Below are 14901 nucleotides of genomic sequence, written 5' to 3' on the forward strand. Positions count from 1 at the left end.
CCTGATTAGGTTATAACAGGGATATTATTGCAATATAAACCGGCATTCCGACATGAAAAGAAAGACCATAATCCTACACAATTTAGAAGTATAGTGTCACTAGAATACTATCCAAACGGGAGTAATTATAAACCTTTTCTATCTCGGTTTTAGACATCTATATATACCCATACCCTTCTCTATGGACACAATATCTAAACACTTGATTAAAGAAATAAATCTTGCTTCTCTGTTCAAAAACAACATATATTGATCATGGCTGGTGGGAACTTTATCGCCCCCGATGGTGGCGAGTATCCGGGGAAGCTAACACGATATGTGGCGATTACTTGTATCATGGCAGCCATGGGAGGTTTGATCTTTGGTTACGACATTGGAATTTCTGGCGGAGTTACTTCTATGACTCCTTTTCTCCAACGCTTCTTCATGTCTGTTTACCGTAAAGAGTCCCTCAACACCTCCACCAATCAGTACTGCAAGTTCGACAGCCACTTGCTCACCCTTTTCACCTCTTCCCTCTACTTGGCTGCTCTGGTCGCCTCTGTTGTTGCGTCTCACGTTAGTAAGAAACACGGCAGAAAACTGACCATGTTCCTTGGAGGTCTCTTCTTCTTGATTGGGGCTGTCCTCAACGCTGCTGCCTTCCACATTACCATGCTCATCTTGGGTCGTATCCTTCTTGGGATTGGTGTCGGGTTTGCTAATCAGTCTGTCCCTATTTATCTGTCCGAGATTGCTCCCTACAAGTACAGGGGTACTTTCAACGTCCAGTTCCAACTGGCCATCACTTGCGGGATCTTGATAGCCAATATCGTCAATTTTGTAACGAACAAGATCTCTGGCGGTTGGGGCTGGAGGGTCAGCTTAGGAGGTGCAGCCGTGCCAGCGCTAGTCATCTTGTTTTCGTCCATATTTCTCTCCGATAGTCCCAGTTCGTTGATCGACAGGGGAAAGGCAGAGGAGGCAGAACAACTCTTGAAAAAGATCAGGGGAGTCGATAATGTAAAGGCTGAATTTAAGGACCTTGTGGAGGCGAGTGAAGCATCCAAGAAAGTAGAAAAGCCATGGGAAAACCTTGTGATGGTACGAAAGTACAGACCCCAGTTGATTTTATCGATTATGATTCCGTTCTTCCAGCAGCTCACGGGAATTAACGTGGTCATGTTCTATGCTCCGGTGCTTTTCCAAACACTAGGCTTTAAGAGCAACGCTTCCCTAATGTCCGCTCTCATCACTGGTGTTGTCAATGTGTTTGCAACTTTGATCTCACTTTATTGTACAGACAGGTACGGCAGGAGGGTACTTCTACTCTGGGGTGGCATCCTAATGTGTGTATTCCAGGCAGCAGTGGCAGGTCTTATTGGGGGGAAATTCGGAACAACAGGGATCACAACAGTTTTGCCTCAGTCGTATGCAATACTTGTGGTTCTCTGCATCTGTGTATTTGTGGCCGCCTTTGCATTTTCATGGGGTCCATTAGGATGGTTGATTCCGAGTGAGATTTCTCCACTCGAAGTTCGATCTGCAGCACAGTGCGTTACCGTCTCCGTGAACATGTTTTTCACGTTTGGAGTGGCTCAGATTTTCTTGAAGATGCTCTGTTGGATGAAGTTCGGTCTGTTCATCTTCTTCGCGGTTTTTGTATTCATAATGACTTTGTTTGTCTACTTCTACGTGCCCGAAACCAAGAATATACCCATTGAAGAGATGTCAAGAGTCTGGAGAGAGCATCCGCACTGGAAGAAATACGTGGATGATGATGATGATGCAGATTCCAAGCCTGCAAAGGAGATGGTCTAGACTACTATAGGATTAGCACATACAGTACGTAACCCTATGTCAGCTAAGCTAAACTTGCATAAGAATTTTAAACTGTGAAATGTGTGAATGAAATTATGCGTCCATAATGGTGTTATCTTATGTCAAGTGAATGTTAGCTTATACATATTTGGTTAATATCTGCATTTGATTTTCGAGTAACTTCTTTTCCTATTGAGGAATTTTATGTTAGCTCTCGTCGCGGAACATGTGAGTTTCTTGTTTAGTAAGGTACTTTGCTATAACTACATATTAGTTCTTGGATTTGCAGCCAAAGTTCTCGGTGAAAAAATGTTTCTTCGAGTGGGGAGTGAATGTTTTGTGCATAAACTGTTTCCTAAAGGGTGCTCCGTAGAGATCCTTTGGGTTCAAGTGATGTAGTCTGGTGCCCATTGGCAAATGAACCAGAAACCATACATGCAGTCCTGCTCTTTCTTCCTCCAACCCCCCCCCCCCCCACCCCCCCACCCTTCTTTTTTTTAAAATGTTGGATTTGGATTTGAATGTTATTCATTGCGTTCGAATAAAACTCTAAATATATACACGACGACTTTAGGTCGAACCCACAAAATTGATTGTGCGTCCTTTAAATAATTTAATCCTCACTGCACCTGAGGTATTGGATCATTTCCTTCCAAGACAGAAATGAATTTACCTTTGTTGAAATAATGGTATTTCGAATTCCAACAAACTTGGGCCACTAAGACTGAATAAATCACACGAAAACTCTATTTCTTTTCGAAGACTATGTAGAGAAAGAGTTTCAGACGGGAGAGAGAGATTTCTATATTTGATCTTTAAATCTGAGGCAAGACCTCTATATACCAATGATGGGGTGTAATGAAAAGGTGTGAGCCTTTTTTTATTGGGTGCCTTTATGAAAAAGTCACGATGGAAAGAAAAGAATTTATTTATAAAAATTTGATCAGTCAAATCATTTATCCGAAGTCGAAGTCTACCCATCCGAAATCAATCGACGCAAGGGTTTGCCTTCTTTCGGACTCTTTAAGTTGGTGTAGAAGTGCGTTTATATAAAGCCAATAATTCTCTCTTTCCTCCAAATGTGAAACGACATCCTGTTTAGTGAACTCAGGAGTAAAGGTGGGCGTTCAGTTTTTTGGTTCGATTTTATCAAATTTCGGTTCGGCTATTTCGGTTTCGATTTTTTGAAGGTGGACACCGAACCAAACTAGTTCGGTTCTTTCAGTTTCGGTTTTTTGAAGTTCGGTTCGGTTTTGATTTTTTCAATTCGGTTTTTTTGATATGATATTAGAAGCGATTTCATTTACACTAATTCATATTCTCAAAAGCAATAAAACATAAAACTGATAAATTGAAATCAAAATCAAACAAACAGGATACACAAGAACAGAAAACCATAACATAGGATTACTAGGTGTTATATACATACAGTAAGAATAATTAAGAAAACACATAAGGACATACATTAATCCTAAAGACACATTCTAATCACCTTTCTTTGTTAAGGATATTTGATTTTCTCAACTGAAGTGGAAAATTAGGGATAGAAAAGCAAAAGAGGGCTTGTTACAATTGAGTTTTTTTTTTGCTTAAACTTAATGGGCTTAGACTATTTATATGTTTTTGGGTAATGTATTAAATTTTGATTCTTCGGTTCGGTTTTATCAAAGTTCGGTTCGGCTATTTCGGTTTCGATTTTTTGAAGGTGGACACCGAACACCGAACCCAACTAGTTCGGTTCGGTTCTTTCGGTTTCGGTTTCGGTTTCTTGAAGTTCAATTCGGTTGGGTTCGGTCCGGTTTTCGATTTTCGGTATTTATGCCCAGCCTGGGTGAAATTTTTTCAGATTAATGTCTGACCTGGCATCTTATTTTGTGCTTCAGGCGCAATACATGCAAGTTTAATAGTAGTTAGTTTTCAGTTTTTGGTGTTTCAGAGATCAAAGTAACTTTTTTCAAGTTTTAAGTTCTCAGTTAGAAAATTGTGAAGTACAATTTGGAAGAATTTGTTTATTGGGCCTACTGTTACTGCTAGTGGTGAGTGCGATGTTTATCCTGGACCAAGGACGTCTTCAACTATTCAAGATTTAGCATGATTAAGCCCCTCACTTGTTATAAAGTGGGCTGGCCAGTGGGACGGGATGGGACGGGACGGGACGGGATTAAGGGGACGGGGATTTGGGGGGATGGTGGAGTAGGTCGGGATCGAGATTAGGGGGACGGAGGGGGACGGGATTAGGGGGATGGGAAGTGGTCCCATCCCGTCCCACATCCCACTATCGGGGGGGACGGGATTTGGGGGGACGGGATGGGACGGGAAGGGGGATTTGGGGGGATTTTTTTCAACTTTTTCTTGGACGTTTAATTTTTTTTTTTTCGAACACTTAAATAATTGAACAAGACAGTGAAAAAACATCCCAAAGGCTAATAGCCTTTTTCTATTATTTATCAGAAATATGTTTTTTTTTTCTAATACAATTTCAAAATTGCAACTTTGTTTTGTAGTTCAAAAGTTGCAAATCACAAAGTAGAATTGGCATTAAAAGAAATTACATATGCAACCACACTTTTTCTAATTTTCTGACAATCTCTTGAGGATCTATAGTCGGAATTGGGATTTGTTGGTTCAAGTGTACCAAACGCCGACGTATCGTCGAGGTGTAATTGAAGTTGAAAATTGAAACGTTACTCGATGATCCTCAATCTAGTTGCTAACTTCACTCCCAATTTTCGATATTTGAAAGCAATGAACAAATAAAAAATAATATTTAGTTTGCAATTTAGAATTATATAGAGAGAGAGATTGGAGAGATGGTAGGAAATTTTGTGAAAAAAATGAGAAGAAGAGAAGGTATTTATAGTTGGAAATTGGGTTAAAATGTAAATATACTAACTTAGGGGTTAAAATTAAATATTAAGGGGGTAGGGGGATTTTGGGGAGTGTTTGGGGGGCCAAGGTAACAGATTATAGCCGTTGCCAACGGGTATAATTGCAAATGGCTGTTTGTGCAACGGCTATTTTGTAACAGAATTTAAAAAAAAAAAAAAAAACTTGTGTTAACTACTTTATTATTGTATGTAGTTTGCTTAGCAAAAGGCATTGTAGCTCAGTTGGTTAAAGTGCTGGTGAGGGGTTTAAGGTCATGTGTTCGAACCTCCCTCACCTCATAATTAATTTTACCCTTTAAAAATGTAATGGGCCGGGGTCGAGGCGGGTCGAGACTGGATCGGGCCTAGCGGGGTCGGGTCACACGGGACAAGCTCTAGGCCCATCTCGAGTTCGAGCCCGCCAAGCTCCAATCCCCATCCCCTCTTTCCCCAACGAAATGGGGTGGGCCGGGTCGGGATTCGGGATGGGTCGGGATGGGCCGGGGCGGGATCGGGCTGTCCCGGCCCACTGGCCAGCCTTATTATAAACTAGTGGCATAATCCATTTACAAAGGAAATTTTGCCAAAAAAATAAAATTAAAAACAATCCGTCTCAAAGATGCCAATAAGGAGGGCAAAAATAAAGGAGAAATGAAAACGAATTAACGAAATCTCCTGTCCAAATCTCTGGTCTTCAATCATACTATAACGTTTCAATCCACAACAATCTCAATTAAACATCCCAGTTAATTGAATTGCCTGAATGCATACCAGATGATTTCAAGAAGACAATAAAACTGTTGCAGCAAAAAAAGCTTCCAGCAATGACAATAAGCAGAAGATCAGTAAAGCACTTACAAAAGCATCGAAATTGAAATATTTGATACAATCACGGATCTTAGTTCTCTTTCATTGAAATCAAGTATAGAGTGCAAAAAACAACTGACCAAGATCAGTTACAAATGAGGAGCAGAGAGATACTCAGGCCCCAAAAGCATACAAAAGCTAATTTCTTGGTCAGACATCTTATTATTCAGAAGGCAGCCTCTTGGATGTCTGGTACAACTACACTTCTAGGGATAGTAAAATTTATGTTCAAGGGTAGCAGGAGATCAACAAGGTGCAAAAGGAAAATAAGCCTTGAAGCAAATTTCATTTTTTAAATGAAGTTTCTGATGTCCAGAGACTTCACACTGGGCATCTCCTCATCCTTGAACTCCTCCCTGCAAGTACAGACGATTCAAATTAAAAATCCGCATCCATGCGGTCTAAGAGAATGAACAAGCAAAGCCCTATATTTACCTCTTCTTCTGAGTTTCCATTGCTTCAAGAGCATCCTTTTTCAGTTCTTCTAATTGTGCCTTCGCAATCTTAAGCTCCAACTGTTCTTCGTATTTGGGCAGATCTTCTTTACGAATGCCAAGCCTAACACAAATTCAAAGACAATGGTGAGGATCAACTACCTACTTAAACTCCAAATCATATATATTCTGAATCACAATGAATCATGCTACAACATGGATCTTGGCCACAGTTTTTGGTCAGGGCAAAACCAAAATAACTCAATAAGTCAAAGTCAACAAATGGCTGAGTAAAATTGTTAGGATGCTGGCTTCAATCATCTACATAACGAGCAACCAACAGCTACTCGAAAGTTTGTAGACAATCAAAGATTGAAGCACTTGCAAATAGAATCAATTAAAGTCTGCATAAGGAAGCTTACTTCTGGTTGATCTTATCGAACTCAGCTGTAAGAAGAGCTATTCCCTTTTTGTCGTTCCTCATTAGTGGCTTTTTGATTTCCTTCTCAACCTTATCCAAAGCTGCCATCTGCAAATCCTCTATGCCTTGCGCATCAATAAGGCCCCTCCTGCCCAAATAAAGATGAAAAAGAGAGGGGAGTATTGAAATGCTGATACACCCTGTGCCTAAAGGACAGATAAAATGCCTGTCTATGAGGCATGAAACAAGAGAGGAAAAACAGAACAATGCATTAAAGCAATAATAACTGGTAAGAGATGAGAAAGCAGGTTAATGAAATTGAAGCACGTATCCACTCTCTGTCCTCAAGCCCATTACTGAAGTTACTAAAATTTCAACATTAGGAATCAAGTTCACATTTCAGCACTCATTGTATGTAGGATACAAAAGGATATCAGTGAAAATCAATCAATTGTATGAAAGATACTCAAAGCATACCACCTTATTTATTTCTTTACTATTAATAAGGAAGCATACTACCTATAATTTATATAAATACCAAAAACATGCTGCATGCATTATGTTGCATGATAAACAGACAGGTAAAACATGGGCATGAAAATGTATACTTGACACGCATCTCCTTCAGTTTCTGCAAATAGGAGCGAGCATCTGGAATTTCATGTGTTTCTACTTCAATATTGAACTTAATAATTTGAGACTCTGACATGAGATTAGCCCTGCAAACAAGGGAAAATATACCATTATTAATTGATCATAAGAATTTACGGAGCTAATCAAATTATACAGCATGCATGTCGATAAATAAAACTATGTACAGTTTGGCCATGCAACTAAAACGAGAGATTTCTACCTCCAGGTGTGAACCTGTGATTCTTAATGAACTAAAGGAGTAAAATGGTTCAATGTAAAAAGCAATTGTTGGGATGCAAAACAAAATAAATAAGGACGGACCTATTTTGACAGTATTTAGGACAGATAGTTAAATTTTACAGATTATATATGGTACTTCTCCAGCAAGCATCTTGATGTAATGGCAAAGCACATGTATGGTACTAATCGGAACTAAATTTCGAATATATGATATATTAATTGTGCTAAAGATTTTCAATCTATTTTCACTAAGTCCAATAGATTTAGGATAAGCTAGACTTTAAAATGCATAGCTCAATAGCATGTTTTATATGCTTGTAGGTGAGTCAGAATCTTTAAGAGTCGGGGGCGGCGGGGAAGGAAGATATATAGAGGGAACAAGAAGTAATAGCATCCTAAAGGTTTCTGAATTCTGAACCACGTGCTATCAGAATTTAGGTCAGCTGCCATAAGTTAAACTGTTTCTCTGGTATTTACAAACTAAAACAGAACTTCATAAGAAGTTAGATATCTTACTTTTGTCTTACAGACTTCATCACTTTTGCATACTCAGATACAGCAGCAGTATCTTCAGGATCTATGGTGATCTTCTCCTTTCGTAAGACACCAATTGCTGTCTCAAGCTTGTTCTTAACCTCATAAAAGATGTCCTTCAACACCTCTTCATATCCACACAAAAAGTCAATGCAACAGTACACAGATTCAAAGGAGATTGTAATAGTACAAGTCAAATTCAAAGGCCAGAATAAATCCAATATAATATTAGCAACACAGACAGAAAAATTAGGTTAGTGACAAGACTCTAAGAGGAAGCTTTTGATCAAGGCCTAACAAGAAAAACCTTATAGCACTTCGAAGACGCTAACCTATTTGGGATTTTCTGGCACGAGATTGCCCTAGTTAGTCCAGTCCTTTCTCAAAAAAAAAAAAAAAAAATTGCCCTAGTTAGTCGGAAAACAAAGAGAAGTGTCACTATGAAATACTTGTAACTCACCCTCTAGAACACCAGAACATTAGCTCAAATAAGGTTCAAGAAAAGTTATCTGAAAGCATACACCCTATCAGTGGAGAGAAGTGACTTATAGCCTGTTTGGCCAAGCTTATTTTCCCCAAAAGTACTTATTTATTCCAATAAGTGCTTTTTTTAAAAAAAAAAATGAGGTGTTTGGCCAAGCTTTTGGAGAAAAATAAGTACTTTTGGGAAGTAGCAGAAGCAATTTTTCAGAAGCTAAAAAAAAATAGTTTTTCCCCAAAAGCAGAAGCAGTTTTAAATTTTTGTCCTGGCAATAATACCCTTAGTAAAATAAGTTATATGCCATAATAACCCTACTTAATTAAACCTAGTGATAAATATGATATTCTACAGCTTATTCGTTACACAACAGTTCGATGGCAATATCCCCTTAAACCAAGCCTTGAACGTGATCAACAACTTATTTTTCACAAGGTATGATTTCTTCAATATGTCCTTTTTTATTTATTCTGCATATAAAGGTTTTGTAGTGCTTTGTATTTTTCCAATTTCTTAATTTTTTAATTTGGATCGTTGTTACGCATTGTATGGTATAGTATCGTTATTCTAAATACCCCTACGTCTTCATTCTTCTATCTCCTTTGAGTGTTGGTTTATCTGCTCTTCTTTTCTTTGTTTATTTCTAGCTCCTATGTTTTGGTAAACAAAAGGCTTTAACTAATTTTAGTTAATTATATATTTCCTCAAATTTTAGTAATTGGTAAACCAAAAGCTTTTCTTTTCAGATTATAGTTAATTGGTAAACGAAAAGCTTTACGATTTTCATATTTTACTTAAATAAAATGAAAGCTTAATCATATAGTCTTTCGTAATAAATATTTAAATTATTTATCTACTTAATAATACTATTAATTATTAAGTAAATCTACCCATGTCCTTATTCGTAATTTGACATTTAGAAGCACTTCTTGAAAAGCTTGGTCAAACACAAATTGCTGCAAAAAAGTGTCTTTTAAATTGATTGGCCAAACACAAACTTCTTCTTACTAGAAGTACTTTTTGGAAAAGCACTTTTCAAAATAAGCAGATTTTAGAAGCTTGGCCAAACAGGCTATTAGGTACCAGGACCGAACTCGAGCTCTATATTTGTCTTGCAAACACCAGTATCGGAGTTTTTTATGAGTAGATTACCCCACCTTAGTTCACCCTGAACTAAAGGTTACTATCTTGTACCTTCCTGTGAAGTCATTAAACAGTAAAGCATATATCAACTGGGTCTGCATCACCGATCTAGAGCATAAAGTGCCTTAGTGTTAAACTACTTCATTAAAATACAAAGGACACACTACATGCAATGGCTCACATACAATTAATAATGAGGAAAAGCAGGATGCATATTAGAAAAAGTAAAGGACACTTTTATGCAGCAAATGGATGGTGTTGGCTACAGTACCCACTCAGAAAACAGAAAACAGAAACATCCATACAGAGCTTCATAGAGAAAAGGAAACATCCATACATAGCACACACACGTATAGGCATACTTAACAAGTTCCAAGGTAAAAGGAAATTAAAAGCCCAAAGCATGTTTCAGAAGGATACCATGATGGTATTCCTCAGCCATACTTCCCTCCTTTATTTTAGTCTTGTTTATGCTACTAAATGTAGGTTAAGTATTGAAGTTACATAAAAGAAAATAACATAATTAACGCATAAGAAGAAAGCAGAGAATAAATTTAAGCTGATTTCTTCGAAGTAAACTGTACAGATGTTCTGATACACAGACAATATAAATAAAAAACAGAAAGTGGTTTGCTGAGAAAAGAAGCCTTGGAGTGTTACAACACCTTTTGTGAAAGAAAAAATGAAAAAGAAATTAAGCCAGCAAACAGAAACACAGTCATGAAGTTCCCGTAAAGAATAATTTTTTTGGTCAAGCAAGTATCAGTTAAGAATATCCTGAAATACTTACGATCTCCCTTCAGTGCAGTGGGAGCTGCAGCTTCTTTGGCAAAGGAACGAACTGCAACTGCATGCTCGGGTCGAAGAACAACCTGACCAGCACATAACTGCAAAACCAATGTTATTAATAGGAGGAGTAGACATCTCGACCAGGTACATATAGCACCAGCATATCCAATCACATATACATCCCAAATTTTACCGCAAAATTCTGTTTCACACCTAGATACATCCCAACAGCTCAAAAAGAGCCTAAATTACTCAAAAGTTAAAAGGCTACATAGAGCAGCAACATTTTTCTCCTTCAATGAAACAACATAAGTTGGCAATGGAAGTAACATTAAATTCAACTCCCGAGTGACAATTGACAGAAAGAGTCTTCACCCAAGAAAAACACGGCAAGAGGAAAATCTGAGGCCAAAGTTATTCCCCAAAAGCAAAAAAGATAGCAATTGGAAACCAGCCAACTACATTCAGTTAAGAACAAATCTTCAAAAGAAAATTTCTTTTAACACGGGACCAGTCAATCAATAAATAATGCGTCAATCTAAAGCAGGCAATACATCAAATCAACTGGTTACAATCATAACAAATAAGGAAAAGAAAAAAAACTTTAAGCCGCAATCAGATCAAGGAAATCATGAAACCTAAACATTTTCCGAAAATAAAGAAGATTAGAGAAGATGGAATTGTACGTGGCGAGTGGATCTGGAGAGTAAGCGAGAAGCAAGTGCCATTGATGATGAATTTAGGGCTCTGAGTTGGTTCACCTATTGGGGGAAAAGCACTCTCTGTCTGTGTTCGGGGTGGCTTATTATTGATGATATTGACCTAGTAGTAACTGCTGCTTCATTTCAGCTCTCCAGGGACCAGGCCAAACATTGTTCTACGACGTCGTATTAGCGTTTTTTATGGAACTGTTCTTTTCCACCTCCATACTTTTGTCTTTCTTTCACATTTGCGCCCCCAACTTTTGAATCCTTTCACTTTTCAACTTTGCCATTCCCTCCGTTCCAATTTATGTGATATGGTTTGATTAGGCACAAACTTTAAGAACAAAAAGGAAGACTTTGAACATTGTAGTCTAAAACAAGCCAAAGATATTTTCTCGTTAAGCGTAAAAAGTAAAATTTAAAGTTAAATTGTTTCCAAATAAAGGAAACGTATCGTTCTTTTTTGGACGGACAAAAGAGGAAAGTGTATCACATATATTGGGACCGAGGAAGTAGTATTTTGATTAAATGACCCTCTACAAAATATAACAGATCTCCTATGTGTTATGTTAGAACCGCCCATGTATACATAGGGTCATACACCTCTATTCATTTTTGTAAAGACCACTTTTAACTAATTTCCTCGTATTTACAAGTAGTACTAGTTTTTGTTGTCTAAGGGGTTGTTTGGTTGGTAAAATGAGGGATAGTAATCTTAGGACTAACTGTATCCTCCTTTTTTTTTTTTTTTTTTTTTGTAGAATAATTGAATTTGGAATTAGAAATAAGGGAAAAGGGTCGAATATACTCCTCTACTTTGTTTTATTAGTTAACTTTACCCTCCGTTAGCGAAAGTGGACAAAAATACCCCTGCCGTCTATAAAATTCACACTTATACCCCTATTTGGACGGAAACCCCTAAATCCTCTTAAATTACCCGATTTCAAAAAAATTACCCACTTTCTTTTTTGACCCGCCTCGACCCGCCTATCATCATCATCATCTTCATCAAACTTCTTTCATGGAGAAAAAAAAGAAAGAAGCAAAAACACACACCCAAATGATAAACCCCAAAATCCATTTCACCTTTAAAACTCTTAGCTTGATAAAGCCCAAAATCCATTTGAATAATAGTGGTACCCAAAAATCACATGGTTAATTGTGGAACTTATTGTGATTTAAGAATAACCATGAGATAAGCCTAAACTTTGTAGAAGTTCTTAAAACTGGAAAGATCAATTGGCTTAAACCTTGTAAACTCGGGCATTCTACAAGTACAATTGTATAATGAAATTGAGAGAATACATAAATACCTCCGGAGATGACACCTTTTTTCAATAAGACACCTACTTTGCGGGGGTCCTATGACCCCCCCTGAACAACTTCAAAAGAGTATATATTCACCCTTTTTCGATCAATCCCAAGTATAAGAAGATCTGTTCAATTCACGCACCAATCATCACTTGCCACATGTCAAAATTGATTTTTATTTTTTTTTATTTTTTATTTTTCCTATTTGATTCCTTTTCTTTCTTTTCTTTTATTCTTTTATTTTTCTTTCCCCCCTTCTTCTTCGCCTCAACCTCTATAGAAGTTCCCCCACCTTAGCCACCCCATCACCGTCACTGCACCACCAATTCCACCACCGAAAGTTGTCAAACCACCACCAAATAATTAAAATTAGCACCAAACCAATATCCCTTAATCTCACCACTTTCAACCTTCATTTTTAGGAGGGAAAAAAATTAATGAACCCAACTAAAAAAAAAAAAGAATAAGATAGAAAACAAAAGTATTGTTTTTCAAACCGGCCAGAATTGGAAGAATCACCATTCCATCTCTAATCAAAATAGCATTAACCATCACCAAATCAATCTTTGAAAATTAGAAATCACCTTCAAACCACCATTTCATCTCCAATGACTTACCCCAAGCTTCATAACAAAAATCAAAAGCAAAAAAAGACAGAGAATAAAGACGATTCGGAAAAGTCCATAGAAGAACTATCTTGAAGAAACAGAGGAAAAAAGAAAAAGAAAAAAAAAAGGGTAACCAATTGGGTCTTCTTGGTGAAGAAGATAAGGAAAAATAAAATAAATAAAGTAAAAGGAGAAGGTATTTTTAATGAAACAAATGTTGAAATATTTTTTTTTAAAAAAAAAAAAACCTTACTCACGCGCTATTGGAGAGTGAATACACTCTATATGCTACGTGGGCCCCTAAGGGGGGATAAATCCACTTTAAACAAGATTAAAGGGGTGTTAGGACCCCCGCAAAGTTTAGGTGTCTTATTGAAGAAAGGTGTCATCTCTAGGGGATATTTATGTATTCTCTCCTAATGAAATTAATTTCATTCCTCAACTATATGGTAGACTTATTCATGTTGAAGAAGAGCTTTTTAATGAAAAAATTGAGCTTTTGAGCAAAGTAAGCTAATCGGCGTATTTTTTTGTTATGGGGATGGCTAAAGCTGATTCTTTTGGTGCCAAACTGGTTATTTTTAATCATGCAGTTGTTTGCTTGTATCTAAATAAAAGTGTTTACTCATACTTATGGTTTATTTAATTAATGGCAATCAAGAAGAACTTCAGCCGCTTGTGAATATCTTTTGTAAATTTTTATCAACAAGAATCTGAATATTCGCTCAGCTGCCTGTGAAATTGGCTTTTAGGAATCATATGCTTACTGGAATATATGAAATAAATACTCGTTGAAACTAAATGTATGAAGCTCGTTGACCAGTACTAGTTCAATTCCTAGCGTGCGCATTAAATTTGTGTTTTGCTGATCTTATAAATTGTGCTCCATAAATCAAATGTGTAGTTGTGGGAGTTGTAGAAGTCATTAAAAATTGGAAACGTCGATTGCCCATGTTGTAAACTCTAGCATTATACAACCATAAAGAAATTAATCTCATTCCTCAACTAATCTCATTGTACAACTAATCAAATGTGGTTTTGCTTCTTTCATGGCATCTTTCCATTTTTCTCCATGAAAGAAGCTTGATGAAGATGATGATGATGATGATAGGCGGGTCGGGGCGGGTCAACAAAAGAAGTGAGTAATTTTTTTAAAATCGGGTAATTTAAGAGGATTTGGGGGTTTCCATCCAAATAGGGGTATAAGTGTGAAGTTTATAGACGGCGGGGGTGTTATTTGTTCACTTTCGCTAACGAAGGGTAAAATTAACTAATAAAACAAAGTAGAGGGGTATATTTAACCCTTTTCCCTAGAAATAATGGGGATTGCTTATACCACAATTACGATATTGTTTTTATTCCATACATTATGTGAGATAATAATTCTGAAATTGTTAATCTCATGATAAATTGCAAAATGACATAGTTTTGCCTTCTCCCAAAATCTTTTTAAAAAAGTCATAATCACACTGGAAATAAAAATTAATTCAGTTTATCTAGTTTAGACCAAATAAAAATTTTAATACCCTATATATTTCATTTTTAGTACAATGAACCAAACATTTATCAATAAAAGTATATCCACTACATAATTTTCTTATTATTAATCAAATATTCCTGTTTCAAATTTATATTCCGATATAACTTGTTCACCAACGAAAAAATCCCTAACTGATACAGTCAAACCTCTCTATAACAGCATTGTTAGGTCCGAAAGTTTTTGGTTGTTATAGAGAATGGTTATAATACACATATAACAACATTGACATTTAAATAATATTTCGCTGTCAAATTTGTCAAATTCTAAGATTAATCATACTTTGTATAGCGAAGAAAATATTTAAATGATGAAAATTATATATTCATATAATATTCTTTGTCATAAATAGTGTACTAAAAGATCAAATATTTGGTTAAAATGTCTACACTTATTATTGGTAATCATAGATATTCTAGTTTTATAAATGTGGTTAATTATTATGTTACCAAAAAAATGAAGATAGCGGTTATATGGGGAGGCATTTTTTAAAGAGTGTGTTGTTATAAAGTTGGTCGTTGATGTTATAGGTAAA

General features: G+C 36.6%; 2 protein-coding genes across 2 annotated transcripts; one reads left to right on the plus strand and one right to left on the minus strand.

Moving 5' to 3' along the window:
- Nucleotides 1–255: 255 nt before the first annotated feature.
- Nucleotides 256–1800, plus strand: LOC132628953 (sugar carrier protein C-like). The gene has a single exon (XM_060344705.1). The coding sequence runs from the start codon at nucleotides 256–258 to the stop codon at nucleotides 1798–1800; it is 1545 nt and encodes a 514-aa protein (XP_060200688.1).
- A 3746-nt stretch (nucleotides 1801–5546) lies between these two features.
- Nucleotides 5547–11051, minus strand: LOC132627399 (probable ATP synthase 24 kDa subunit, mitochondrial). The gene is made up of 7 exons (XM_060342727.1): nucleotides 10893–11051; nucleotides 10208–10304; nucleotides 7779–7923; nucleotides 6998–7108; nucleotides 6391–6537; nucleotides 5970–6092; nucleotides 5547–5890 (listed from the first exon to the last, which is right to left on the minus strand). Exons 1-7 carry the CDS (start codon nucleotides 10932–10934, stop codon nucleotides 5827–5829), a joined length of 729 nt encoding a protein of 242 aa, XP_060198710.1. The 5' UTR covers nucleotides 10935–11051; the 3' UTR covers nucleotides 5547–5826.
- Nucleotides 11052–14901: the final 3850 nt, after the last annotated feature.

This window comes from Lycium barbarum, chromosome 2, assembly GCF_019175385.1.
Source record: "Lycium barbarum isolate Lr01 chromosome 2, ASM1917538v2, whole genome shotgun sequence".
Taxonomy (NCBI): Eukaryota; Viridiplantae; Streptophyta; class Magnoliopsida; order Solanales; family Solanaceae; genus Lycium; species Lycium barbarum.

Coding starts and splice junctions, on each gene's coding strand:
- LOC132627399 (XM_060342727.1), bottom strand. CDS start 10,934: ATGGCACTTGCTTCTCGCTTACTCTCCAGATCCACTCGCCAC. Junction 7,924..10,207: donor CACTGCACTGAAGGGAGATC/GTAAGTATTTCA, acceptor GTGGATATGAAG/AGGTGTTGAAGGACATCTTT. Junction 6,538..6,997: donor CTGAAGGAGATGCGTGTCAA/GTATACATTTTC, acceptor TTATTTGGGCAG/GAGGGGCCTTATTGATGCGC.
- LOC132628953 (XM_060344705.1), top strand. CDS start 256: ATGGCTGGTGGGAACTTTATCGCCCCCGATGGTGGCGAGTATCCGGGG.